This window comes from Plectrocnemia conspersa, unplaced genomic scaffold, assembly GCF_051122295.1.
Source record: "Plectrocnemia conspersa isolate PC_06_02 unplaced genomic scaffold, ASM5112229v1 ptg000008l, whole genome shotgun sequence".
Classification (NCBI taxonomy): Eukaryota; Metazoa; Arthropoda; class Insecta; order Trichoptera; family Polycentropodidae; genus Plectrocnemia; species Plectrocnemia conspersa.
The window spans coordinates 25,070,573-25,095,739 of NW_028277172.1; the positions used below are offsets into that span (position 1 = coordinate 25,070,573).

At 31.6% G+C, this 25,167-nt stretch overlaps 5 protein-coding genes and 1 pseudogene across 6 annotated transcripts; 2 read left to right on the plus strand and 4 right to left on the minus strand.

Moving 5' to 3' along the window:
* Positions 1 to 35: 35 nt before the first annotated feature.
* On the minus strand, positions 36 to 3,440 carry LOC148233541 (ionotropic receptor 93a-like; annotated as a pseudogene). The gene is made up of 9 exons (XR_015810513.1): positions 3,332 to 3,440; positions 3,122 to 3,274; positions 2,820 to 3,065; positions 2,569 to 2,736; positions 2,287 to 2,504; positions 2,054 to 2,221; positions 1,869 to 1,997; positions 1,699 to 1,803; positions 36 to 311 (listed from the first exon to the last, which is right to left on the minus strand). The product of XR_015810513.1 is annotated as an ionotropic receptor 93a-like (transcript).
* Positions 3,441 to 5,015: 1,575 nt separating this feature from the next.
* On the plus strand, positions 5,016 to 5,711 carry Alg13 (Alg13 UDP-N-acetylglucosaminyltransferase subunit). Its single transcript, XM_088190956.1, has one exon. It carries the CDS (start codon positions 5,132 to 5,134, stop codon positions 5,627 to 5,629), a length of 498 nt encoding a protein of 165 aa, XP_088047082.1. The 5' UTR covers positions 5,016 to 5,131; the 3' UTR covers positions 5,630 to 5,711.
* Positions 5,671 to 7,681, minus strand: eca (transmembrane p24 trafficking protein eclair). Its single transcript, XM_088190954.1, has 4 exons — positions 7,487 to 7,681; positions 7,162 to 7,385; positions 6,951 to 7,094; positions 5,671 to 5,970 (listed from the first exon to the last, which is right to left on the minus strand). The coding sequence occupies exons 1-4, from the start codon at positions 7,614 to 7,616 to the stop codon at positions 5,821 to 5,823; spliced, it is 648 nt and encodes a 215-aa protein (XP_088047080.1). The 5' UTR covers positions 7,617 to 7,681; the 3' UTR covers positions 5,671 to 5,820.
* A 905-nt stretch (positions 7,682 to 8,586) lies between these two features.
* Positions 8,587 to 14,460, plus strand: LOC148233544 (ubiquitin domain-containing protein 1). The gene is made up of 3 exons (XM_088190953.1): positions 8,587 to 8,796; positions 11,789 to 12,273; positions 14,187 to 14,460. Exons 1-3 carry the CDS (start codon positions 8,715 to 8,717, stop codon positions 14,331 to 14,333), a joined length of 714 nt encoding a protein of 237 aa, XP_088047079.1. The 5' UTR covers positions 8,587 to 8,714; the 3' UTR covers positions 14,334 to 14,460.
* Positions 14,461 to 16,193: 1,733 nt separating this feature from the next.
* LOC148233545 (heme A synthase COX15) lies at positions 16,194 to 19,850 on the minus strand. The gene is made up of 7 exons (XM_088190948.1): positions 19,696 to 19,850; positions 19,484 to 19,631; positions 18,914 to 19,046; positions 18,665 to 18,851; positions 17,097 to 17,370; positions 16,761 to 17,029; positions 16,194 to 16,405 (listed from the first exon to the last, which is right to left on the minus strand). The coding sequence occupies exons 1-7, from the start codon at positions 19,810 to 19,812 to the stop codon at positions 16,265 to 16,267; spliced, it is 1,269 nt and encodes a 422-aa protein (XP_088047074.1). The 5' UTR covers positions 19,813 to 19,850; the 3' UTR covers positions 16,194 to 16,264.
* Positions 19,851 to 21,846: 1,996 nt separating this feature from the next.
* LOC148233546 (uncharacterized) lies at positions 21,847 to 23,275 on the minus strand. The gene is made up of 4 exons (XM_088190955.1): positions 23,135 to 23,275; positions 22,868 to 23,062; positions 22,572 to 22,798; positions 21,847 to 22,181 (listed from the first exon to the last, which is right to left on the minus strand). Exons 1-4 carry the CDS (start codon positions 23,151 to 23,153, stop codon positions 22,026 to 22,028), a joined length of 597 nt encoding a protein of 198 aa, XP_088047081.1. The 5' UTR covers positions 23,154 to 23,275; the 3' UTR covers positions 21,847 to 22,025.
* Between the last annotated feature and the right edge of the window lie 1,892 nt (positions 23,276 to 25,167).

Here is a 25,167-nt window from a genome sequence, read left to right on the forward strand (position 1 = left end):
ACATCTGACATACGCATCGAATACTATTAATTTTGTCATGATATCATACAAACGTACAAAATGACCTTCAAATGTGTCATTAGAAAACTCGTCTTTGATCGTGGGATTGATTGTATAATAACTGAAATCGAATGCAAATGTATTATTTATTATATACTTGTAGCACCATCTCGTGTAAGAATCATAAAATATTAATGTACTAACGAAAAGTTAAGATTGTGAGCAAGTTCATTGACTATATCAAACACTAGTCCTCTGTGGTCTATTACAGATCCTGTCTCGTTTGTAACTAAAATACTCCAAGGTGGATTCTGAAAATAATGAACAAATATGTATCTGTTTTTTTATATCATCATAAAAAGTGTAAATGACTGTTAATTATGAGTTAAATACAGGTGTAATGAACACGTACTGTACAAAACTAATCAATAAATTAACACAGATGTAATTTCAATAACGAATTACAGTGTATATTTTGTTTACTTACACTTTTGATGGGCTGAAATAAAATTAAAATATTTTTTATATGGGGGCAAACGTTATTTTGGGAACGCATAAATATACTTAGAAGTTTAAATCAAATCCACGTAAAAATTTTCCGGAATTAATGATATAGCAAAAACTCTCGTGCGGTGAACTCTAACGTCATGAAATTTGTATGTAATTTCTATATACATTTTATCTCGTTAAGTGGTTGTGCGTTATCTAATTGCCGATTAAAGCCATCCAAATTCTTAGTTAGTAAATAAAAAAATCGACTATAACAAAAACACTAAATTCTAGGAAATACCTGACAGATTTACAAATCAGCGTATAATTTTACATATCAATCCGGTTATGAAATCTTTGTAACAAAATATTATTGCCAAATCTAATACCAACAAAATAGGGCTTTCAATTCTGGTAACCCAATATTTTAACCATTTTAATATTGGGAATAATTTAACTTATTTTTTATGTATTTTTTTATGAAACTGGCTATATAGCACAATCTAAAATGCATTTATATGCAAAAATATCAACTAAAATTAATGTCTGCAATAAAAACCGCCACGGGCACACCAAACATACAAAAAGTAAAGATAATTGAGACTTAATTCAAATAATTCAAACTGTTATTCGAATGAATTCTAATGAATTAACGCACAATGATACAAACCAGTAATCTGAAAATCATGTGTATATTTCTCTTAGAGAAAGAAGATCCTTGCTGTATTTTTTTAGGAATTTTATCACATTTTTTAAGTATCATATAATATATAATACGACCTAATCAAAGTAATTTACTATTATTTATATTTGCATAATGTATTAATTTGTGTTAGCTTTAGTTTTAACATTTTAACAGATAAAATTAATACAATAACTTTAAATATAAAATAAATTTAGATCAAAATACACGTGTGATTTAGCATGTGTACACCAGTCGCGTACGATGAGGTACATTCCCTTTCGCTCGCTCGCGTGTTAAGTGACGAGAATGAGTGAAAGATAAGGGCGTGCTTTACATGCGTTCCGCACGCTCACTCAGTCACTCTCGTCACTTAACACGCGAGTGAGCGAAAGAGAATGTATCTCACCGTAGGCGCCCGTTGTACACTTATTTTTCTATGTACAAAAATAATATTTTTTTATCTAATGATACTTTGTATTTTACTGAAAAAAATAAGTTTAACAATATAAAAAAAAATGTTTTACGTGGTAGACAGCAATAGGTAAGCTTCTCCCCCTAAATCCATGAGATATATGCAGAAACATACGATCTTCGAGCTTCAGACCATCAACTGGCCTCCAATATCCTACCTATGAAAACGTAATATTTATAATTAAAACCTAATTGATTTTGTAAGTACTATTTGAGTACGCACTTTCGTAAATTCTACATCTGTTTTTGTCAAATTCGATTTAGAACGATGAAAAGAAGTACCCCAAGTATCCCCAGATTTCAGCCTCCATCTAGTGCAATTGTTACAGCTACTATTGGTTGCTAAATAAGTCTGAAAGATGCGAATAATATACATTTAAATAAATCAATCTGATCATAAATACATACCTCAATCTGAGTTATTAAAGACAAGCCCCTTTCTTGCTTAGTTGGTCTGATCGCTTCCCATTCTTCATCCGATACTTGAACAGCAACTTCTATCTCGTCAACTATTGCTCTGTCCAAAGCCAAGATAAATCCTTTGATCAATTCTTTACATTGGCATATAAGACCAGACTGTAAATATATTTATATATTAACTAAATCTCATGATTTTATAGATATATTTAAGATGTAAGTACTTCACAAGACGGTAGATCAATTGTGACATTGTATACAATTGCTATGTTCTCTCCTTCGCTCATCATGCTAGCTAAAGAAGAAACGTTGTCTTTGGATCCATCTGTATCGGATATGAAGTACATCCATTGGGCATTCGGATGCACCATGCCACGAGATTTGGCTACTTCCATCATAGACACCATAACATCAGTAGTAACAATGACACAATAATTCTCTCCTGAGGATAGATTTTTTAATCAATATTAATTGTTGTAAGCAAAACATATTTTAAGCACTAATACCATTATAGCTCGGCTTCAACTTTGCGAGAGTATTATCAATCTCTTCTCTTCTAGCAATATCACTTTCTTCGTGTTTCATCTTAAAGACAGATACAGCTACGGAAGAGACTGATTTATCATCCACTTCCGTGGTAAGAGCTGTTACCACGCGACTTATCATATCTCTGCCTATAATTTTATATATTGCAGTGATTCTGTCAGCCTTATATAAAATACGTACAATGATTTTATTATAATTTTATTATAATTACCGAGAGTGTCATCGTGGAGAACAACTGCACTCTTCCAATCAAACGCTTTGCTAGCTCTCATATCCAAAGAAAGTTGGGGTAGTTCTTGACCTGGAGAAAGTAACGGAACTAATATACTACCTCCTTTCGGCAATCTTGGACAATCTGCTTCTGTTATAGCCAACAGCGCTACTCTTTCCGTTCTTGCTGCTGCATGAAGCTTCCACGTGTCCTTGCAAGAAGCAACGCTTAAAACAGCAGTTAATTCTAAAACGTATATCATATTAAAGATACATTGATTTTTATACAAAAAATTAACTGACCGCTTTTAAGTGTGACAGTAGACCAGGAATAGTAATGCACGTTTACTCCTCCATGCTTGAGCTGCTCTCTAGTTAGCTCTTTTATGTAATCTTTAATGCTTTCTAAAATGGCGGCGTATTTTTCGCCCAAATACTCCCGATCTAACACTATGGCTGAAAGCATTTAATATCACTTTTTAAATAATCTATATAATAAACATAATTACATACCCAAAGAAGCATTCGTTGAAATTAATGATGGAAAATCTTCCAAGGCTTCAATGCGACTCAAATACAAAATCAACAGAGCCAACCATCTGAACCAAGCCATGTTTTGTTCTGCGATGGAGATTCCATCATTTTAGATTCGATTTATATAAAAGGGAGAAAATCAATTTACAGCAGGTGTTCACATTTATTTTTATGTAACACTTTCCACAGTTAATTATATTTATTAATAAATGTTATATCCGAGAGACAACGCGCATTGATTCCGTGTATAACGTTATAGTTGTACCAATTGAAGTGGCATTCACTTCCCTACACGAAAACTGAATCGTTAATTGAAACTGAAAAGGTCACATGTGCTGAAATATAGATGAGTATTTTAATCAATGCTTTGAATCACGATATATTAAATTATCCATATAAAATAATTTTGTAAGTAAAGTACGATTTGTTAATTAATTTAATTGTGAGAAATATTTACCTACATTTTTACATTATTTATATATGTCATAATAACACCGAATGATAAACCATAAATTGTGGTTTTTAACTAATATTTGGGGAATAAACACGCGCACGGCGATAAACAACTAAGTTTTAGATTTTAAAACGAATTTATATAGTAAAATGTTGTAGGCCGCTTTTGTAGCCGTTATGGCCAAACGCAGCCGAGAGTACAAAACAATTGGTTTCTGAGCATAACGCCGACATTCTTAACAAGTAGCAACATTAATTTAAAATAATGAGATTATGGACGTAATTTCTAGGGGAGCTTTTCTAAGTTAAGTTAAGTTTTCTCACTCATTCTCGTTATATTTTCACTAGTAAAAGTATAGATCTACTGGTGAAAATGTATTTCGACTTTTCTAGTAAAAATATATCTTTACTGAAAAATGCACATTCAACATTTATACATTGCTTGTAAATAAATTATGATCATCGTGGTTTAATGCTTATGTTAAAAATACTTTAAGATACATTGTAATTACATATTATATGTATTTTACAAAGAATAAAAAATATGTCAAGTATAAATAGAAAAAATCTACAATAATATTATAATGCCCCATTTTAATTATATAATAGATACAATATTTATTAAGAAATCATGTACATAGATATGTACATAAAATGTACATAGATTTAATGTTAGAAATAGAGACAATTTAAGAAAACGAGTACGGCCAGGGGAATAATGTACGGAGCTGTGAAATTATATAATAATATTTCTAGGACAATACGCAAAAATAAAATGTAGCGGGTTTCTTAATCGAAATAAAGCAACATTTGGCATTAAGAAATAAATTATATTATTAAGTATTTTTATTTTCTGTTTATGTATGTATTTTATGTATGTTTATTAAAAAATGATCTAGTGTAAGAATTAGCTATATTAGCTAAAAAAAAAAAATAAATATGTATTTAAATGTATATATTATTACATATGTAAAGTTGAAATCATATAAATTAATAGCACTTCCAGATAAATTCAGTGCTCTTTTTTAATATTTGTTTTTCTTGTGTATCATAGTATTTCACTAAATGACATGGATTTTTCTGGATATATTTAAAGGGAAAGTGATCCGTTTCCTAAATGATACCTCTGAATGAGATTTCAATTTTTATATTTATAAAAATATTTAGTCAATGGCCAATATTGTGCGTCTTATGGGTATTTTCTGTTAAACGTCACTTTGACGTTTTTGATAGAGTAACTTTACAGTTCAACTGAAATATACATATTAGATGTTTAATTTACAAATTATCACTTTGTGTTTATTTTGATATATATTGTTGATAAAAATGAGGCGCATATTTGTGACCGTTGGAACGACGAGATTTGATAAATTATGCAAGACTGTATTTTCATCGGAATCTATAGAGCTTTTTAAGTCTCTGGGCTGCCAAAATTTAGTGGTTCAAATCGGAAACGATGAATCGGAACATGACGAATATAAATATACAGATATCGACATCAAAATTTATCGCTTCAAGGATAATATAATACAAGATATTAAAGATGCCGATTTGGTCATCAGTCATGCAGGCGCTGGGACTTGTCTCGAAGTTTTGGATCATCAAAAACCTCTATTGGTGGTAATAAATACAGATTTAATGAACAACCATCAAACAGAAATAGCAGAAAAGTTGGCCGAAGAAGGTCACTTGTATTATTGTACTTGTGCTACATTCCACTCTACTTTAAAAAGTATGGACATTGAAAAATTAAGACCACATCGAAAAGCAGATGCAACTCCTCTATTTGTTCATTTAGATACGTTTTTAGGATTTAAATCTTGATTATATTATATATGTATATGTAAATAAAAAAAGCAATGTTAAATAAAAATCTTTATTAAATATATTTTACATCGGTCTGTGACATTCGTTTTTATTTTTGTATAACCAAATTTATTTGTTAAACTGCCATTGTAAAATATTTTGTAACTAACGAAAATTATACCAATTTTAATTATTATAAACTAAATTTATTAAACGAGTTTTTTGGCTTCAAAAAAACTCTTGAGATGTTTCATTTGCCAAGCGCCCATAACTATGAGGATGGTCGTTTGTAAAAGAGACCACCATAATACTCGTTGATTTGTGCTCTCTGAAGTGTGTCTGAATCTTTCTTCTCGGTACTGAAATAAAACATTAATGATATTAATAAATAAAATCATTTAAAGCCAGTAAATGTACACAAGGATTCCAAGGCAACAAAATATTAAGTGATATTTTTGTCAAATGTAAATTTTATTTAGTAGACTAGTAGAAGTTATGTAAAACTAGCTAGTGAACAATGTATTAACTACATAGGAGGATAGAGAGTCAAATATTGACGGAAAAACGGCATAGAAAAATAAAACTAGATAATAAAATTTTGTATGGGATTGGTTTTCTTCATCAAACTGAGTCAAGTATATTATTTATAGCGAGCATGTGTTGGCTCCATAGTCCACAATATAGGTAGTATTACTATCTAAATATCTCACTTCTAATATAATAGAAAGGGTCCAAAAAATGTTTTTCAGATGTTTCAGACTTATTAAAATTATTTTTTCTTTGCATTTAGTAATTCTTTTAGTAGTTTATTGTAGTAATATTTTATTATTGTAATGCATATTTTGTTTTATTTCTCAGAATTTAAAACAATCCGGCAAGGATGGAATTATGTAGTATTATGTTCTATAAAACGAATTCTTTATGCATTTATGTAAGATAAATCTTCAGATTTTTTTTCGTCGGGTGTAATACACTAACAATTTGTTTTATGGAACAATTATATATAATATATTGTTCTCTTATAATTTTAATACATATATAACAGAAAAAAATCTCTTATATATGTATGATATGTATTACTTACCTAAAAGCAAGAGTATAGAACAACTACTTAATAAGCACAGCTATCTGTCATATACAATAGTATTTATTTGTTCTCACCCAGGTTCTCACAGTTTGTGGACGCATTATTATTATTATTATTATTATTATTATAAATATTATCTTTTTGTTTGGGGTGCATGTATTTAAAATTGTAAAATTATAATTGCTTTTAAAAGGTATTTTTGATTTTTTTCATTTACCTTGAAATCTTTATATATAATATAAAAAAACATACCCTCTGATAATTCTGCTCTTTTGTGATCTGCTCCACTTGATCTAACAATTGTCTAATGCGTAGCTGCAATTCTGAGAGCTTCTCTTTTTGAGCTACGTTCGCATAATCTATTGCGTGTTCACCAACTTGAATATCAAGATGAACCTATAATTATATACTCATTATTATTATATTGCTATAGTATTAAATTATATATTAAAAAAACACATACTCTCAATTGAGAACCGCTGAACCAAGCTGTACTATTAGAATACATGCATATTATGTGCTCTCCTGGAGTGTGCGACGTGAACGATATCATTCCTTCGGAACTGTACACTCTCGACAGCATCGTCTTATCGTCAGGATCTCTGACTTCGACGTGCATACCTATACCGGGCGATGACGGCATGTATCCTCCAGATCTCGGGTCATACAGTTCCACTTTGTAATTGACTAAAAATATACATTATAAGTATGTTTATAAATATCAATTATTCACGATCGAACGACTGGTATTTGATTATTTGCGGTTGAACGCCGGCCTGAGCGCTCACCTATCACTGTGGTCTCGTCTGGTATTTCTTCGATGAAGCATTTTCGCTCCGTCTCTCCGATGTGGAAATAGAGGCCGAAGCTGATGTCGGCGAAGAGCACGACGGCCAAAGATATCCACCAGAATTGCATGGCGGCACAACACGTCACCTGCTGTCAATGGGGACGTTCGAGAATATTTGGCCTTAATGCAAAAACTCACAACTCATAAAAAACTCACCACATATATAAATTATATTATTATAATCGATGATTATTTAAAACAAAATTATTTCAAAATAAAAACTATATTCATTAAAACTTTCAAATAATAAAATAAATAAACTTTGTTCAATATTGCCCCATAACTTCAACAATGACGGTGGTGTAGTGTTAAATTAAATAATTGTAACAAACCGTATTATATATTGGTGGTTGCGGCTTTTTAAAAACTTTTTAGCCCCCGCGTCTTATTATTATAGCCTTCACATTGTTTTACATGGCGGTGTAATTTTACCTAAATTTACTATTCATTACCCAAGTTACAGTGTGGGCGAGTATTATGAACTCTTTACGAGGAGAAGGGACTCTCGGGGGTAGACAGCAGAGGATAGTGAAGACGTCTTTCTCGAAGTTGTTCAAGTCCTTAGAGACACTACTGGCGTTCATTCAAACTCGTGCGGTGACTCCGCGACCGCGTGCGTAAACACCCATTTAAAACTATATAAAGTACAGTCGCCAGTGCGTAATGGGCCTTAGAATGTGCCCTTAGACATTAGTATTGGCTGCTAGGGAGAAACTCTCAGTTGACAGTAAACTGTTCATAAAGCCGATATGGATGTGCGTACGGGATACAGCTTTGAGTCTCAGCAATCAACTTTAATATGGATATAATTGAAAGATAGCAATATAAAATTCTAAGAATGATATTGGATGTCCCATGGTATATTCCAAATTGATACATCCACCGAGAGCTGAATATGGCAATGGTGAAAGAATAGATTGAGTCATCCTAATCAGTTTGAGAAGAATTCAAGACTATTATTATAACTATTAAAAACGAAGGTAATAGTGAAGATATTAAAAGTATTTTTTTTAAATGACAAGTCGTCGATGGCCGCGATCGCGATCGTTAGGGCCGCGCGTTCGGGCGCAGACAGGTTCAATCGGCAGGTCTCCAGCTCGCCGTCGCCGAATGACCGTCTGACGTTCGCATGGTCGGCTCTCGTATCGTCGCACACCCGAGGACTGATGGGCGGGTGCGTGGGCACCGCCAGGGGCCGCAGACACAGCGAGCCGCAGCCCTGGCCGCAGCAGACCCAGCTCAACGCGGGTGACTCTTTCGCCCCTATGTAGTCTTCGCCCCCTCCCCCCTCCCCATCTTGCTTCGCCTTTCGCCGTCTCTCATCTCCGCGCGAATCCGATTCGAGAACGCATGACGTCATGGCCCCCTCCTCTCGATATTTAAATTTTTTTTATACACCTATTGAACGAAAAAGAAACAATAGAAACTACAAATGCAACATTGATTCAGTAAATTGATTTCTTGTGAATCTTCCCTTAGCCCAAATACGTTACAACGGATTAACGATTGCTAAGTAATCAGCGACGTCTATGATGTTTATTAAAAAGTATTTTATTTTAGTTATATGTTATAATGTTGATTCGTGAGATTAGGAAAACCTTATCTGCGACGATTGATCAGAATTAAATTATCACTAAGTCCATCTCGAAATTTTTGTAAACAAAAATGTAATTGTTCAAGGAGGATAAAGGAGGGCATTTATAAATAAAAATTGTCTTCGATCCTTCATATCAGAATCAGCTAGATTCAATAGTTTATATTGCAAAGTGGCATTCAAACAAGCCTTGAAACTCGAAATTTTTGTTGACTTAAACTGGCAAAGATATCTTCCAAGTAAACCAATGTTCAAAAGGCTGTGTAAATTTCACATTAAAACGATTTTTTCAATTTTATATTTTATAAATAAATTTAAATGAATTTTATCATCATATGGATCATTAATTCACTTGAACTTGTTCTTTACAGTATTTTATTAAAACGACATAATTTCTTATTAAGCATTCGCTGCCAAATTACTTCATTCAGAGGCCTTAATTAGGAGTTTCAGTTAAAAAAACAGTGGAATCTATCCCGAAAATATTTTTTTAAATATGTTATTTTGGTGAAATCATTTCGAAATACATTTTCACCAGTAGATATATATTTTTACCAGTGAAAATATAATTTATCCAGCAGGATCTAGTAAGATTATATGATTTTATCTTTTCCAAATGTAGTAATATATTTATTTTCATGCAATGTAAATATAATTGTTACAGTGAATATGTATTTTTCAATGAAGTTATATTTTCACTAGTGAAGTCCAAATTCATTTTCACCAATAGATATTTCTACTATAGTAAATATAATTTAACTGAAAGGCGCTAATATGCTCCTCTAAAATGTCCATTTACTGTTCAAACCTAAATCTAACCTAACGAAAATTGTAAAACTAATTGTAGTTTTAGAATTTTCATTAGGTCAAGTCCAAAATACAAACTAAGCCAACTCATCTTTCAGTGAAAATAAGGAGAAGTATAGACAGACGTCGCATCACGCATATTGTTTCATAGTTTGTCTGTACTTTGATATTATACTATGTTTTAAAAATATGATAGCTGTGCTTACTGATATTACTACACATCTGATATGAGAGTTTTGAACAAAGTGTATTCAAATCGAATTTTGGTCTATAGAAGGATGCAAAAACAATTATCACTTCTCAGAAGTCAAAAATTCACGTCAAAAGCAATAAAATCGTGTTGGCGCCGTCGCAGTGGTAACGCTCGGTAACAAGCGTTCCCACTGCAACAGCAATGGCACGATTTTATTGTTTTTGACGTAGATTTTTGACTTCTGAGAAGGGATAATTGTTTTTTGAGCTCTACTATTTGTCAAAATTTGGTTTAGGTATGCTTCATTCAATTCTCACTTATTGTATTATTAAAAAAAGTTTCCACTGCGATGACACAATTTTATTGCGTTTGATATGGATCCTAAACAGACCCCTTAAACTTGGCCAGAAAAATGCAAATATTATGAATCTTAATGAAATGGAAATATTAAAAAAACGCTCACTGATTGGGAAACTTTTGCCCAGCCCCCCTCGAAAAAGCTGAAATGACGTCCCTGCTTTTTAGTGAACCTCTCCAAAGTATTCTCTAATTTTATCCGCAGTCACTCCTTATTTGTGATCTTTAACCATTCTAAAGCCACATACGGGGCTCAATTGCTACGCAACCGTAATGCCAAAAGCCACATACAGGGTATATACAGAATCTGTTAAATATGCTATGAAATAATATTACTAGACTATTTAGGTATATAGAGTCGTCAATGGAGAAACCTTTAAAATTATTATCGCTTGAATAGCTGTCTTAAAAATGGCTAAAATAAATGTCATCAAGGTTGCCACTTGTGCCATTGCAATTTATGAAATGTAATTTTTAATAACAAATGATAATTGGTGTAGAACTTACGATACTTTTCGACCAAATTTCATGCGTTTGATCATAGGGTGACAAGCAAAAAAGATTTTTTATTATTGTTATATGGCTGGTTTATATTTTATAAAAATATGTATTTTTTACTTTGTATAAAAATGTTAGTTTGCTATTAAAGCAAAAATTAATTCAATATTGTTTTCTTGTGACAACTTCAATTTTTAACTGCTGCAAATGGTGTACAAATACACTGGAAACAGCACCCAGAGGTTCATTTTGCATTATAAGAGTCCTTGATAAGTCGTTAACACTTGACATATATATTTTTTTAATTCTAAAAATCGTTTGCACAAATAATGTGGCACAAAAATAGTAAATTGCTTAGTCGGTCCATTTGTAAACTGATTTAAGCTTTTAGTTTCTATGTTTTTTAAAATCTAACTTTGTCAGATATTTGGTTTATGCTACACAACAATAAAATTAAATATATAAATAAAAAAATGCACTTTTCGAGGTTGACTTCATGCAAAAATTTTAAATTTCTAAATCTCGTCAACCTTGATAACTATATTTTTAGTGGGATATGTAAATAAGTAGAAAACATGGCAAAATCAAGCTGTCTAATGTTATTAAAAAATTGGACGAATTCTTTTTAGGTGATATTAATGGAATTATAATAATACGACATGTTATGTGTTCTCATCTTCTGCCTTTTTTTAGAAAATAATTATGTATTATCATGTGGTACTATTTGATTATCAAAGATCATCCCAAAACGTTGAGAGAAATATCTAATTCGAATCATTATTGAGTTTCAGGCGGCATAAGGAAAAACCATCCCCTATGCCATGAGACGATACGTTGGAAATCTGAGATTCCACTCACGGAAGGCCAGCTCAGAAGCAAGCGAGACGAGTTCTGGGATACAGCGCCTGCGTTCGACGGCCGCAAGGAAATATGGGACGCACTCAAGGCGGCCGCTGTCGCCGCCGAGAACTTAGACTTTCAATTGGCGCAGGCCATCCTAGACGGTGCGAGCGTGTCCGTTCCTAACGGATACCTGACCGAATGCTACGACGAATGGGGCGTGAGATACCAGGTGCCCATCTACTGTCTCTCGTCGCCCATAAACATGGTGCGCGGAGGCGGCGTCAGCGGCAGAGACTCGCCGGCAGAGTGCTCTGAGCCCGTGGAAGGAGGTAGCGCGACCACGTTGAGACTGCGCTTGTCCACTACGTGCCAGGACGTCAAATTAGTGGTATATTTGCGGGACACTGTCGCGCAGTGCAAGAAGAAGCTACAGGTTTGTATTGAATACGTTCAGATTTCTTCGCAGGTGGTGCAGAGACAATTGACTAAGTGAACGTTTTCAGTTCATAATTTTTTTCATGTTGCGATGATTGATTTTTAAATAGATAACAATCTAAAATCTATCTATTTCAACCCTATTTACATGAACAAGTGGGCCTTGAATTACTATTGAAAGGCGAAATTTAGTTGATACCTTAACCAATGGTTAGTGGTTCGCAGTGTCTGTTAGATGTCGCTTCCAATCATCGCATCAGTAGATTATAAAACCGTATATTTTCATTTTATATCTTTTGAACCATTGGGTTTAATTGTAAATGTAGTAAATTTATTTTGGTAATAATTAATCCCATATTATCTTTGCACCACTGTAGTGAATGCCTTATATTTTAATGTGGATGATTTAAATGAACAATATATAAAATAATTGTTCCATAAAACGAATTGTTTGTGCATTATTGTTGGAGAGCGAGCATTGGTCAGAACAGTGAGCGCCTTATGAGTATCTACATGAGTTACTACATGCTTAAATTCAAGAACGCCTTATGAGTAACTACATGCTTAACCACTTAACATGTGGGTGTTTTTTTGCAGTGTTCCAAAAAATCATATTTTTTTATTGTAAATTATAATAGTAAATAATTATATATAAATAGGAAAAATTAAAAAATTTATAGTTTTTGCAAAATTTATGTTTTAAAATTACATAACGGGTATTTTTTGCATTGTTCCAAAAAAATTGTGAATATTATTTTTACCGTTTCTTAAAAATCGCAAAGAATAATTAAATAATGGAATGAACCCAATAATAAACAATGGACATGAGGAAATATAGATATCTTTATTTTTAAAACACATCCCATACGAAAACATATTGCGTTTTATAAATTCTAAGAAATATGGGGCAAAATAGTAATAAGTGTGTCAAATTATTGGAAAGATAAAGCGACCCCAATTAGTCAAGGATGCTTACTTGAATATGTTTTGCTGGCTTTGCTACCTACCTTTTCATTCATTTTTTTTATTGTCTATTCCATCTAATACAATTGAGAAATACTTCAAGTGACAAAAATTTAAGTAACACACCGCCTTGTATTTTTCTAATTTATGACTTCCACAGCTCATAAAAAAAGTGACCTTTTTTTTTACTTGAAACGAAATGCAGATCGGAGTCCCGCATATGCTGAGTATAATGACAAATATAATCACGTTTATTTGTGGGAGCACGTTTTGTGGAGCACATTTAACTCCGATTTTCATATTCACACACAGGCTCGACACAGCCTGTAATGGACATTTCTAAAATCACACACCCATGCGGGACCTTGTGTAAAGTGGTTAAATTTAAGTGTCACCACATGTAAACAATTTTTAGCGGCCATGATAATCATGTCATAGGTCTAGCACTAGAATTTGATACATAATGCTGTAGCCAGAGCGATAGTATATTAGAGGATTTCCTGATATAATAACATTTACAGTGATTTTGATATCAATAGTGTTATTAAATATCATATACATTCGACCCCCCGATAGCGTAGAAATTGGGACTTCGTTATAGGGGAGACTACGCATCCATACAAAATTTGAGGTTATGTTCTTTCAGCTCTATTTTGTGAATTTAACGAAATCAGCAAATCAATATTTTTTCCCATTTTTATGTATTAAATGACCTTGTAAACAAGAGCACATGCCCTATGTTCTTATTGCGACACAATATATTTAATAATTGTAATGGTGCCCTTGGGGCACAATCCAAGTAATAGGAACTCAGACATTGATACCCCAAAGTACAAAGAATTATTGCACAAACAATTAATTTTATGTAAAAAAGTATTTATTTAAATGCACATTCAAATTATTTCTCTGTTAAATAGCACCTTATTTTAATATACTTTAATTTTTCAGAGACAGGAAGGCGTAGAACCAGTGAGACAGAGGTGGTTCTTCGGTGGTAAGCTGCTCGGTGATAAATTAGTAATAGAAGACGCTCATATTCAGTCAGGGTATGTGGTGCAAGTTATTATAAACACAGAAGATCTCGTAGATAGCTAGTGCCGCCGTTTATTCGTTTACACTTTACTTTCCTTCACGTACTATGCATATATGTTCATCCCGAAATTTGGCGAGGAAGCTGTACAATGTTTAATTTGGTCAATGTAATAAACAAATATATATACATATATAATATTATTAATTATTAATAATAAAATAACGGAGACTGATGCCATTTAATGAAGCGTATAGGATGTTATTCATTTTATATATATTTAAAATTATATATACATACATACATTATATAAGTTATACTCATTAACGATTAAAACAATTGTTGTAATATAAGATTATTAAATATTTTATAATATAAAATATGGTGTACTAACGATAAGGTGCAAATTGATAGCGATTAAGATTGTGTATCTTTTTATTTCGGTATGCGTATGGTTTTCGTGGATGTGCAGTAGAACCTCAATGTTCTTCGGGTTCGGGACCAAGTTGAGTGTGAACATCTGAAGTGTTGTTTTTTTTTACAGAATTATTAAATACATATGTAAAAATCGATACAGTGGTGTATAAGTTGCATATTTGAGGGGTAGAATAGCAACAAAGTGATAATAATTGGTGGTTTTTTTCTTTTAATTATTTTTATGGACGTTTATTTTGGGTTTTTTCCATTAATTATAAATTTATTTAATCTATTATTACAAATAATGGGTGAAAAAATATATTTTAATATAGCTGTAAACTTTATTATCACACAAATCAATAACAATTGCACATAACCTTTTTTTATGATTCATTTTAAGAAGTAATCAATTTCTTGTAATACAAAACCCTCATAAAACTGAACTTTTTATGGACAAAAAGTGATTTTTACTTCAGTATTACAAACATTTATGCGTTTTTTTACATCATGAGCAAAATTAAACATTAAACTTTTTTGCATTCAAGCTCCTCGTTTATATTTTTTTTCTAGAATCTAATAGTACAAATAATTTATTTACGATTTTTATCTTAATCCTACTGTATATTGTTTTATTATCTTCATCATAAATATGATACTTTATTTATTGCACGTCTTAATGAATTCGCATTCTTATGTACTTATCGTCTTTTAGTTAATATTGTCGATTCAATTTAAGTGTCAGCTGTACTGTAAATTAAATGTATCGTAATGATCTTGTTCAACTTATACATTTGACTGTATTTAACAAGCTTTAAAACTGCTTTATTTATTTTACAAAGCGTAATTGAAAATTGAGGATCTATTGTAGCGTCGCTTACAATTTTAACAGCTGTTATTATATATTTTCTTAACCACTCACTCAACGTTGTCTTAATTATGTTATTTAAATATACACAAACGTGTTGTGTTGCAATCGAAAAATACTCATTGCATGAATTGTTAACCTTTTCGAAACACAATGATGCTTTCGTCACGATTTTCGATGCAAACGTGTCGGTTTTGCCATATGCCAATCGACGTGAGTGATAATTGCACTGCGAAAGTGATAATCGGGTGCTCAGCGCACAGATCAAAAATTTCAATCAGTTTTAAATATTAAATTTTATATATATTTAGGGGTTCGCGAGTGAAAATGATATCTGAAATTCAGGTTTTATTGCGGTTGTCGTTTACTTTTCGCCAGTATTTCGACTGACTTATGAGTAAGCCGTGACTATGGCAGGACCATCGCTGCTAAAATATCGGCATAAAGTAAGACAATTGCGATGAAACCATTCATGTATAAATATACTTTGGTTTATATAAGTTTTGGTGCGGAAGGTGTACAATTAATTAGTATTATCGTATACTTTTTTTTACCATTTTAAATTCGTCGAGAATAATGTAATATATATATATATTGAAGCGGCACGAATCCAATGCAGTGCTTGTGTTATTGAATAAATATATTTTTATTCACTTTTTAGTATTTATTTTCAATCCTATTTACATAAATGCGGTTTAATACAAAAATAAAACATTACTTCGGTAAAAGTCTTAAAAGCTTCATCTCGTGCGTTAACCAAATGGCTGTGCTCAACAAAACTAGAGATCCGGACTGATGAGTGGCTGCTAAATGCGTCGGAACGTAAGTCAGTAACGTAGAAATGCCAAGTACGACCTAAAACATAAAAATAAAAGATTTTTCAACAGGTCTGGAAAATGTATAGACTTTTAAGACGAATCATGGAAACCGTGAAGGACGATATAAAATAAAAAATAGGTAGCAGTGTTACATATAAACTGAAGAGTGGCAGTACAAAATAGAGTAGGGTTCAGTTATACGTTTTTGGAGTACCTTAAATCTAATTTAATACAGTGATGCATGTCTGTCATTTTAGCAAATGTACAACTGGACTAAAAAAACAAAGAAATTCCGCATACAACTCTATGGGAAAGAACCATTTTCATTCAATAAAATATGTAAGTTTTTCTTTTGATGTTAATATTCAATTATAATAATTTATAAATAATACCTGTAACCATGCCATGACTCCCAGAGCGTTTACAGCATATCTTGCTTGAGGAGGTAGATTCTTACGTCTGGCTATCAACCATAAAGCGCTTATCACTGCCAGAGTTGTAGTACCTAATATTCTATGATCGAACTGAACTGTAGTCGGGTTCTCCGTGAGGTTTTTTGATATCGGAGATAATGCTAATATATCGCTCGGAATCCAATCGTCTCCCATTTTTGGAAATGAATTGTATACTAAACCGGCATCCAATCCAGCGACGAAAGCACCTAAAATATCATAAATAGTAAGTACTATTCATTAGAGCTGCAGTTCCTTTATATAATTACTGTTCACCTGAAACAGCAGTCAAAAACACGAGAGCCTTTGCCGTATGCGACAATATAGTGATGCTCTTCAAATCTGGAACTTTAGCGAGTTTGAAGTTGTATACGGCGTTCAAGGGCGGCGGTCTAAAGACCTTTAAAGTTCCGGCTAATAGAGCGGTGTATAGAACGAAGGCGAGACTCAAATGTGCGGCTAATCTGTATTGAGATACTCTGGGAACATCGGACGGTCCTTGGAATCGATCTTCTAAACCGGACTTGACCATGTACCAACCCATTAGACCCTGAAAGATAAGTATATAATAGCAAATTAAAATACAAAAACAAGTTTTTATTAAATTATAATGTAATAGTTTATAATAAAAAACAGTGAATTTAATGAGTAACTAAATATGAGCACAAGATCTAAGTCCAAACATTTGAATGTCATGAAAAATATAAAAAAAAATTTTCACAATATATAACTTATCATTATTATATTATAGTGATTGGTTAAAAGATTTTCTAGATTTCTAGAGAACACTTTTAAGCAATCACTTAATTCATGATTTTTTGGAGTAGCGCCTAACAAGTCAATAAATATAAATTTATAATAGAACTAATATTTTTTTATATTGAAACATTATTTTTTTATTGTTATTAATTATACACTAGCTCGCGGTTTTATGATTGAGCCGTAAAACTTGAATTATTAGGGAACAGTGTTAAAAATAATTGTAATTAAGTCATTTTTAACTCTTACATAAGTGATATAATTTTTGAACTTATCTCAATAGTATCGTACACTTCACACATATTTTTAGTCACAGTAGTTATATTACTTCCTTAAACATGTAGAGGTCAAAAACATACAATTCGCATTTAAAACATCTTTTATCGGCATTACTTTTAATTGCATTCAATGTACACTAGTAAAAATTGATAATTTATTTATATTTTTTGTAGAAGAAATTTTATTATCATATAAATTTAAACGTGTTTTTTATATATACTTTTAAACAATAGATTAAATACTCTATACTCGCCATATAAATATTTCGATTTTAATTTTCTTGATATTTAATTATTGTAGAATCATCAAATGACGCATAAGTGAGTCAGCGGCTTCTAACGATAAGTTTTATAAAAGTATTTAAAAAATCTAGTTTAAATTTTTTTTTGAAATCTATTAAAATTTTATAGATCTTTTATCAGATTTCTAACATATTTCGCAGTAGAACAGCGCTGTCCAACTAGTGGGCCTCGAAGTTATATTTGTGGTCCACGAACGAATTCTTCAGTTTTTAAAATAGAATTAAAAAAAAGGTCACCAGACATTTTTGTTCGCTTACAAATACTGGTGAGAACTAAAAAGGGTCACCTCCGTTAGTTTTGTTCGGTTCCAGGTATTGTTTATAAAAACAAAAAAATAGACAGCGCTGCAGTAGAGGCTAAGTCATATTAAAAATATTTTTTAAGGAAAATGTATTTTTGAAAAATTTTGTTTTTAGATTTGTTAAGATTTTTACTATATTACTATAAGTTAAGTAATTTAGATTCGTAATTATTCTTCTAATAAATAAATTTGAAGCAAATTACCTGTGCGGCTACCAACGAACAATAAACAACTGTCCTGATTTTCATGCCCTTATCAAAATATCCTTTCGCCCAGAAGAACACGGCTGGTAAAAATACGACGGCTCCGATGGAACGCCCCCACATTCGGTGACCGTATTCCATCCACCATATACGTTTAAATTCTGATAGTGTCATCTCTTTATTCTTACTGAAATAATTAATTAATTTATTAAATGCATCTATCTAACATAACCTCGTCATAAAACGTACATTTTATACTCTGGATACTGTTGATATTTCTTGAATTCCTCTTGCCATTGCTCTTCGCTCGTCGGCAATTTTTCACCCAACAACTTCCAAGACACCATCGACAGTCCGGATTCAGTCAATCTAGTGACGCCGCCTTTGTAATATATAAAATGAAATTGACAAAATTTTGTTAAATTATTTATTTTTTTATCAATACATAATCAAATATATCACTACAACATTTTTGCCATAAAGATTAAATTTTTTTAAGACAAAATTTAAACTACTCTGCTATTTAAGCCTCAACATTCACTTGTTCTTAAATGAGTTACATATTAGATTTTATAATCAATCATAATAAATAGTTTTTAGTATTTTGTCAAAGCAAACAAACGATTTTTAATATGAGAGATCTTATTGTGAAAAAGTAATTATTTGTGGCAAAATTTTGTTGTACCGTGTAATTAAAAATTAAAACATTTGTACTTAAAGGTATAAAATATTAAATAAATCATTTAACAGTCTTATATATCACTATATCAAGCACGTAATAGATGCTGTACAGAAGTATTAAATATCCGGCTACGGTACCCAAAACTACTGCCCCGAAGACCATTCCGGAGCAAGTCGCCAGCCAATAACCGACAGCCTTGTGTGGTGTCTTCTTTTGCGCTGCATTTTGAGCTTCAGTGGAGAATCGGGCGAAGGTAAACGATTCTTTTTTCAGTATGTTTTGAAGCTGTAAAATATGACGCAATTTATTTATTATGTTTATTAGGTTAGATTATTTTAAAATGGCGGACTTGTGATTGGAGCGTGGGTCTGGAGTTACAGAAGAGGCTCCTCTGGAATGTTTGCGCCCCCAGTAGGGGCCTAGAGACGAGATAACTTCTCGCGGCCGCCCGCAGCCAAAGCGACATTTTGCCGGTGTCAGATTGTGACAGCTCTAGTCAGTGCTGCCATGCGCAAAAAATATTTTTGTTAACTAATGGTTAGTATTTTTATCACAAAATGGACAATATTTTTTTAGTGAAACAATCTGTATAAATATTAGATTGCAGAAACCACTTAAACATGATTTTTAATTTTCACAAGAAAAATGCAAAAACATATTAATTCCTATTAAAAAAATTGGCTATTAATTATGCATATAACAGCAAATATTAAAGTAAACTAAAATCGGCACAAAATAAAAAAGTATTCTCTGAACGATTACTTAATCTTGCTCTTTTCTTAGATACAAAATTTACTGAAATTGAAAATATATTCTCAGGGATTTTATCATTTCTTCCGCTTCCTCAAGAAACAGATTAATTTATTTATTTTAACTCATTGTTTATATTTATATTTCTGTGACATATTCATCAACAAAATCTGTTTCCATATAAAAAATATTTATTGAAATGGTTTATCAATTCTGAAAATATAACAAAATAATTAATATTTTTTGAGGAGGGTGAGGGGAGGCATTTGCCTCCCCTTGAATTTGGCCAGAAAAATGTATACAATTTAATAAAATACTATGAATCTTGGTATAAACAAATTTGAATATATCCATTAAATCATCACGCTGTATAATATTTCAGAGCCGGCTCGAAAAGTGGGGCTATACGGGTGTTCGCCGGGGGCGCAAACCCGCCAATTACTTCAAAGGGGGCGCTATTTACTCCGAATGTGGGTGACATTTGATTATTTTCAATGCGGTGTCGGAAGTTTGTATAAGCACAAGCAGCGCCGTCCAACTGAATTGTAAAAAGAAAACTTAGTAACTGACGTGGGCGGTTAATAGCTATTGCTGCTTTGTATGTGAAAATTTTGTAAAACGATTTCTTCGAGTTTACGCTCGATATCTAATTATAGTGTCGTTGTTCCATAATTTATTAGCGTTGAATCTTTGTTTTGCGTCGTAGTTCGTCTTCGATGTTTATATCCATACTTACCTGAATACAGTTATTTAGTCTGCTCCATATGCCTTCAGATTGAGAGCTCATGGATAAAATATTTTCATAGTATATTCTAAATATATAGTTTAAACAAATATACCTGTACAACGTTTTTTCCATCCGAATGCTTTACGGCCCTTAACAGCAAAGAACACTCGCTATCCGAAACGTAACTATTATACATAAAACCTATTCTTCATAATTAAGTAAAATCATATCTGTAATGCTACAGATATTTTAAACGCTACTTATCCAGGATGAGCCATAAGTTTTTGCACATTCGAATATTCGATAAAAGAAACTAAAGGTTGTATGATAATAAATGTTTATTTCACTGAAAAAACATGTCTTAAAAATAATGTCCAAATGTATATCAACTCGCCGCTACGTTCCTCAAATCTTACACCTAGGTTTTAAAATACTGTATGTAAAAGTTGATCAGTCAGTGGTCGTTTTTTAATATTTCGATTACATTAGGATTCATAGTATTGCATTTAATGACATGTATTTTTATGGACAAATTCAAGAGGGGCAAATTTCTGCACCTGTCCCCCTCGCAAAATTCATTGCAAAGTTGATCTAGCAGTAAAACGCCTGTGAGTCGACAAACTCGGATCTTATCGTACAGACTTATTAACTTGCGTGACATTCTCTTTGCTTCTCCGGCTCTGTGGCCGCCCGGTTTTCTTCTTATTTAGCGTTGGATCGTTCTTCTCAAACTTCCTGAGCCAAAATTTAATTAATTTAACATTGATTCAAACTTTGTAATCAGTAGTGAGCATAAGCATCGTTGTTTTTACAAAACTGTTTTATACAGAACGCGTGTTGTTCCCAAGCGATCCATTGCGATTAAATTTCCAAGGACCGAACTCCTGCGCGCTGTCGACCGCACGCCCTTATTTCTTTTAAGTGTAAAAACCTATGACCCATCCTATATTTGTATTTAAAGTGAAAAAAATGTTATTTATATCTTTAGATAATGCGGTATCAAAAATAATAAAAAACGTAGTATCTGCATATAATATTAGAGTAGTTTTATTCATAATTATTAATAATAATAAAATTTAACATCAATTCTAACATAAAATATAAAAATATTAACATTATTTATTCGAATCAACATCGATTTAAAAATTAAAATGTAGGCGAAAAAATAAAACTCTTTTTCACTACAAATGTTTTAAATACGATCAATCGTTCTGACAGTGTCCTGGCAATAAGGACGAATGAGAACTTGGCCTCGAAAGAACTAACCTCCTCAAAGCTCTCATTTCTTCGCGCAATGCTACTAATTGCGCTCTCAAAATTCCGTTTTCGTGTTCCAAAATAGCGGCTTTCAATGCCACCTGTAAAATAAATGTGATATTTATTGCAAATTTTCTGTTACAAAATGACATGCGTTAGACCAATGCGTTACAATGGGTTAAACTAAATCCACAATCAAGTAAGCAGTGAGATAGACTCAAAATCAAAGTCTAAATTGGACATCTATTATATGAATTATAAAATATAATTACAACTTACAATCAAAGACCTAGTTTGTCTATATTAATATTTTTACAGCAGGGATTACGAAAATCTGATCTGAGATGGTCGAAATTATGCAATAATTATGTAATTATTATTAATTTCGATCTTTCAGACACAGATGGTAAACTAGGTATTTCAGGTATTGGTCACTGACTTATACATCTGGTCTTGCAATCTTATAAAAATAAATTAATATTTTATTCAACCTGATCTTCTCTGATTTTTCGAGCGTCACGCGATTTTTTGGCCGCTTGGTTGTTTCTTTTTCTTCTTTCATAATATTTATCATCTTTGTGCTCGTCAGGAATAGGCTTCTTTTCACCGCGAGGCCTTTTTGACCCAGACTGTCCAAGAGACGACCTCAAATGGCTGGTCAATGGTGAGCCAAGCTCTGCTCCCGGAGAAGGAATCGATCCGTACGACCCCAAAGAATCTTGTTATGAAAAAATATTATGAAAGCCAAATTTGAACATAGCAAAAAATGACATTGAAATAAGCTTACTGGAATTGCAATCGTTTGTTGTATAAGCATTCGAGTTCGGCCTGCAAGCGTGTAATTGTAAAGCAGCCAAATGACCCAAATGTCCAAATTGACCAAACTGGCCAAGATGTCCTGTGACTGATCCCAAAGAACCGATCCTGTTCAAGGGACTTAAATCACTTATTGATAATCCTGCTAGGCTTGCGTGATTTATGTCTGAAATAAAAATAATGCCTTATGTATTATAATATTTTATCATTTATATAACGTCAAAACGGTAGATTCTACCCGTAATGTGGGTTACCATTAGCGTACATAACGGGTAAGAACTACTTGAATCGTCGGTTAAGTGCTAACTGAAGAGACGTCTATTACATTATTCATCTACATAGCTCTTGTTCCCAGCATGAAATTTTTGAAATCATCATTACTCTGTACCTTAATATGATAGTATCCATACCAAAAATATTTACTAGCTTAGGAACAATGTACCATTCATTTTAAACTCATACAAAAAATAAATATTGAATAATGCAATTTTAAATTATAATAACATTTATACAATTAAATGACATTTTCGTTAAAAAATAAAATCTTATTGGAAAATGTAAGTTCTTGTTCTGAAACGTAATTAAAAATAACAATTATATTTGAGCTGACATGACACGATCGAGTCATTTCATGGTAACCAAGTTAAAAACAAATTGAAGCAATAATTGTGCAATCGAAGGGAGAATCTTGCACCTGCTGGTGAATCCTACCCTTCTGTTATTAATCAATATGTATTATACATAGTAGTTGTTAAAAGTGCTGTAAAAATTACTTTTCTGGTGTTTGTTTTTTTTTACCCTTGACATCATCAACAACACACTAACATATTTATTTACAACAACTACAAAGGAATCATTTTAATATATCGATATTGCATAATATGTTAAACAAATTTTATAAAAAATGTAAATTATGCCTATTATATTTATTATTGTTCTCATTTAAAAAACATACTAGGTTTCTCCTCAACATATTTCTTATCCTAGATAAGATACCTATTTTTCTACTATTTTTTTTCATAGGTATTTGCAATGTAAAATTTTTATTATCTACAATTACTCCTAATTAAAGCAAGGATAATTCATACAACTAAAAATTAAACACATACATATAATAAGCAGGTTATACTGACTATCTTACAAATAAATAAATACATATACAAACACGCTCGCTTAGGCTTTTATATATTATATATAATTCAAGTATAGTACATGATTAAAATCAACTTAGTGACGTCAATAAATTGCTCAAAATTTTTCTATATTTAAAATTGATTCTAAAAAACCTGATTCTAAAAATGTATGTGATACTTGAATATTGTTTATAAAAACAGATTATTAAAAAAAAAAAATATTATGTAAATATAGAGCTAATAATTAGACACAAAAATGTTTGCACAAAAAGTTAATTAAAAAATATTGATATATGCATAGATTAAAAAAATCATTTATTATAAAAAAAATAATATTTTTACTATGTAAAACTGTGAAAAAAATATTTAAAAGTATTTGCGACTAACTTCATATGTTATACATAATCTGAGTGATTCTTCTACCTAAAAATTAGCGTGTTATTAGTTGAAAAATTAATATTATACGAAAAAGTAACCTAATCGATAATAAACCATTTACATTTAAAAGATAAAACTTAATAGCTAAACTAACCTAAATGAATATATATTTTTAATTTTAAAATTAACTTATTATATCATCGAGATTTTAATACTACATATATTATATAAAGTACAACATTAAAATATTTTTCCAATGGTAAAAACATCTTAAGGTTAATGAAATCCCCAAAAATATATATAATAAATGTATGTATGACAAAATAATATTCAACACACCTGAGTTTTCAGCTTAGGTGTAGGTGCCATCTATATAATTAATTATAAATGATGTATATTAAATTTATATTCAACAGATATCACTTTTTCAGCTATAGCCAATTTTTATAAATAGTGCATTTTTATAAATAAAAATTGAGTCAGCTGCTGTAGCTCGAACCCGCGGCCTCTGTTTTACCAGTCAAAACTGTATGAACTACACTATTCCGATGGAAAAATATAAATATTTTTACTGCTATAAATAAAATCTTTTTAGTTTAAATAATATATTTTCAGATTTTGAGGCCAAAGAGGTGTGATTTTACAGCCAAATAAATTTCAGAAAAGCTGGTAGCGGTTTCATTTATAAATATATATACATTTTTACATGTATAGAGAAATGTAGATGCCGATATCAGACAGTGGATTTGAAATGACAGGT

What these genes read in the sequence shown, in the direction of transcription:
- eca (XM_088190954.1), bottom strand. Translation starts at nt 7,616, where the DNA reads ATGCAATTCTGGTGGATATCTTTGGCCGTCGTGCTCTTCGCCGACATC. An exon ending in AGACGAGACCACAGTGATAG is followed by an intron (nt 7,386 to 7,486) that starts GTGAGCGCTCAG and finishes GTATATTTTTAG; the next exon opens with TCAATTACAAAGTGGAACTG. An exon ending in TCAGCGGTTCTCAATTGAGA is followed by an intron (nt 7,095 to 7,161) that starts GTATGTGTTTTT and finishes ATATAATTATAG; the next exon opens with GTTCATCTTGATATTCAAGT.
- LOC148233545 (XM_088190948.1), bottom strand. Translation starts at nt 19,812, where the DNA reads ATGTCGCTTTGGCTGCGGGCGGCCGCGAGAAGTTATCTCGTCTCTAGG. An exon ending in CAGTATCCAGAGTATAAAAT is followed by an intron (nt 18,852 to 18,913) that starts GTACGTTTTATG and finishes TAATTATTTCAG; the next exon opens with TAAGAATAAAGAGATGACAC. An exon ending in GAGTCATGGCATGGTTACAG is followed by an intron (nt 16,406 to 16,760) that starts GTATTATTTATA and finishes TTTATGTTTTAG; the next exon opens with GTCGTACTTGGCATTTCTAC.
- LOC148233546 (XM_088190955.1), bottom strand. An exon ending in AACAAACGATTGCAATTCCA is followed by an intron (nt 22,799 to 22,867) that starts GTAAGCTTATTT and finishes TTTCATAACAAG; the next exon opens with ATTCTTTGGGGTCGTACGGA. An exon ending in GAAAAATCAGAGAAGATCAG is followed by an intron (nt 22,182 to 22,571) that starts GTTGAATAAAAT and finishes TTTATTTTACAG; the next exon opens with GTGGCATTGAAAGCCGCTAT.
- LOC148233544 (XM_088190953.1), top strand. Translation starts at nt 8,715, where the DNA reads ATGGGCGGGTGCGTGGGCACCGCCAGGGGCCGCAGACACAGCGAGCCG. An exon ending in GCAGACCCAGCTCAACGCGG is followed by an intron (nt 8,797 to 11,788) that starts GTGACTCTTTCG and finishes ATTGAGTTTCAG; the next exon opens with GCGGCATAAGGAAAAACCAT. An exon ending in AGTGCAAGAAGAAGCTACAG is followed by an intron (nt 12,274 to 14,186) that starts GTTTGTATTGAA and finishes TTAATTTTTCAG; the next exon opens with AGACAGGAAGGCGTAGAACC.
- Alg13 (XM_088190956.1), top strand. Translation starts at nt 5,132, where the DNA reads ATGAGGCGCATATTTGTGACCGTTGGAACGACGAGATTTGATAAATTA.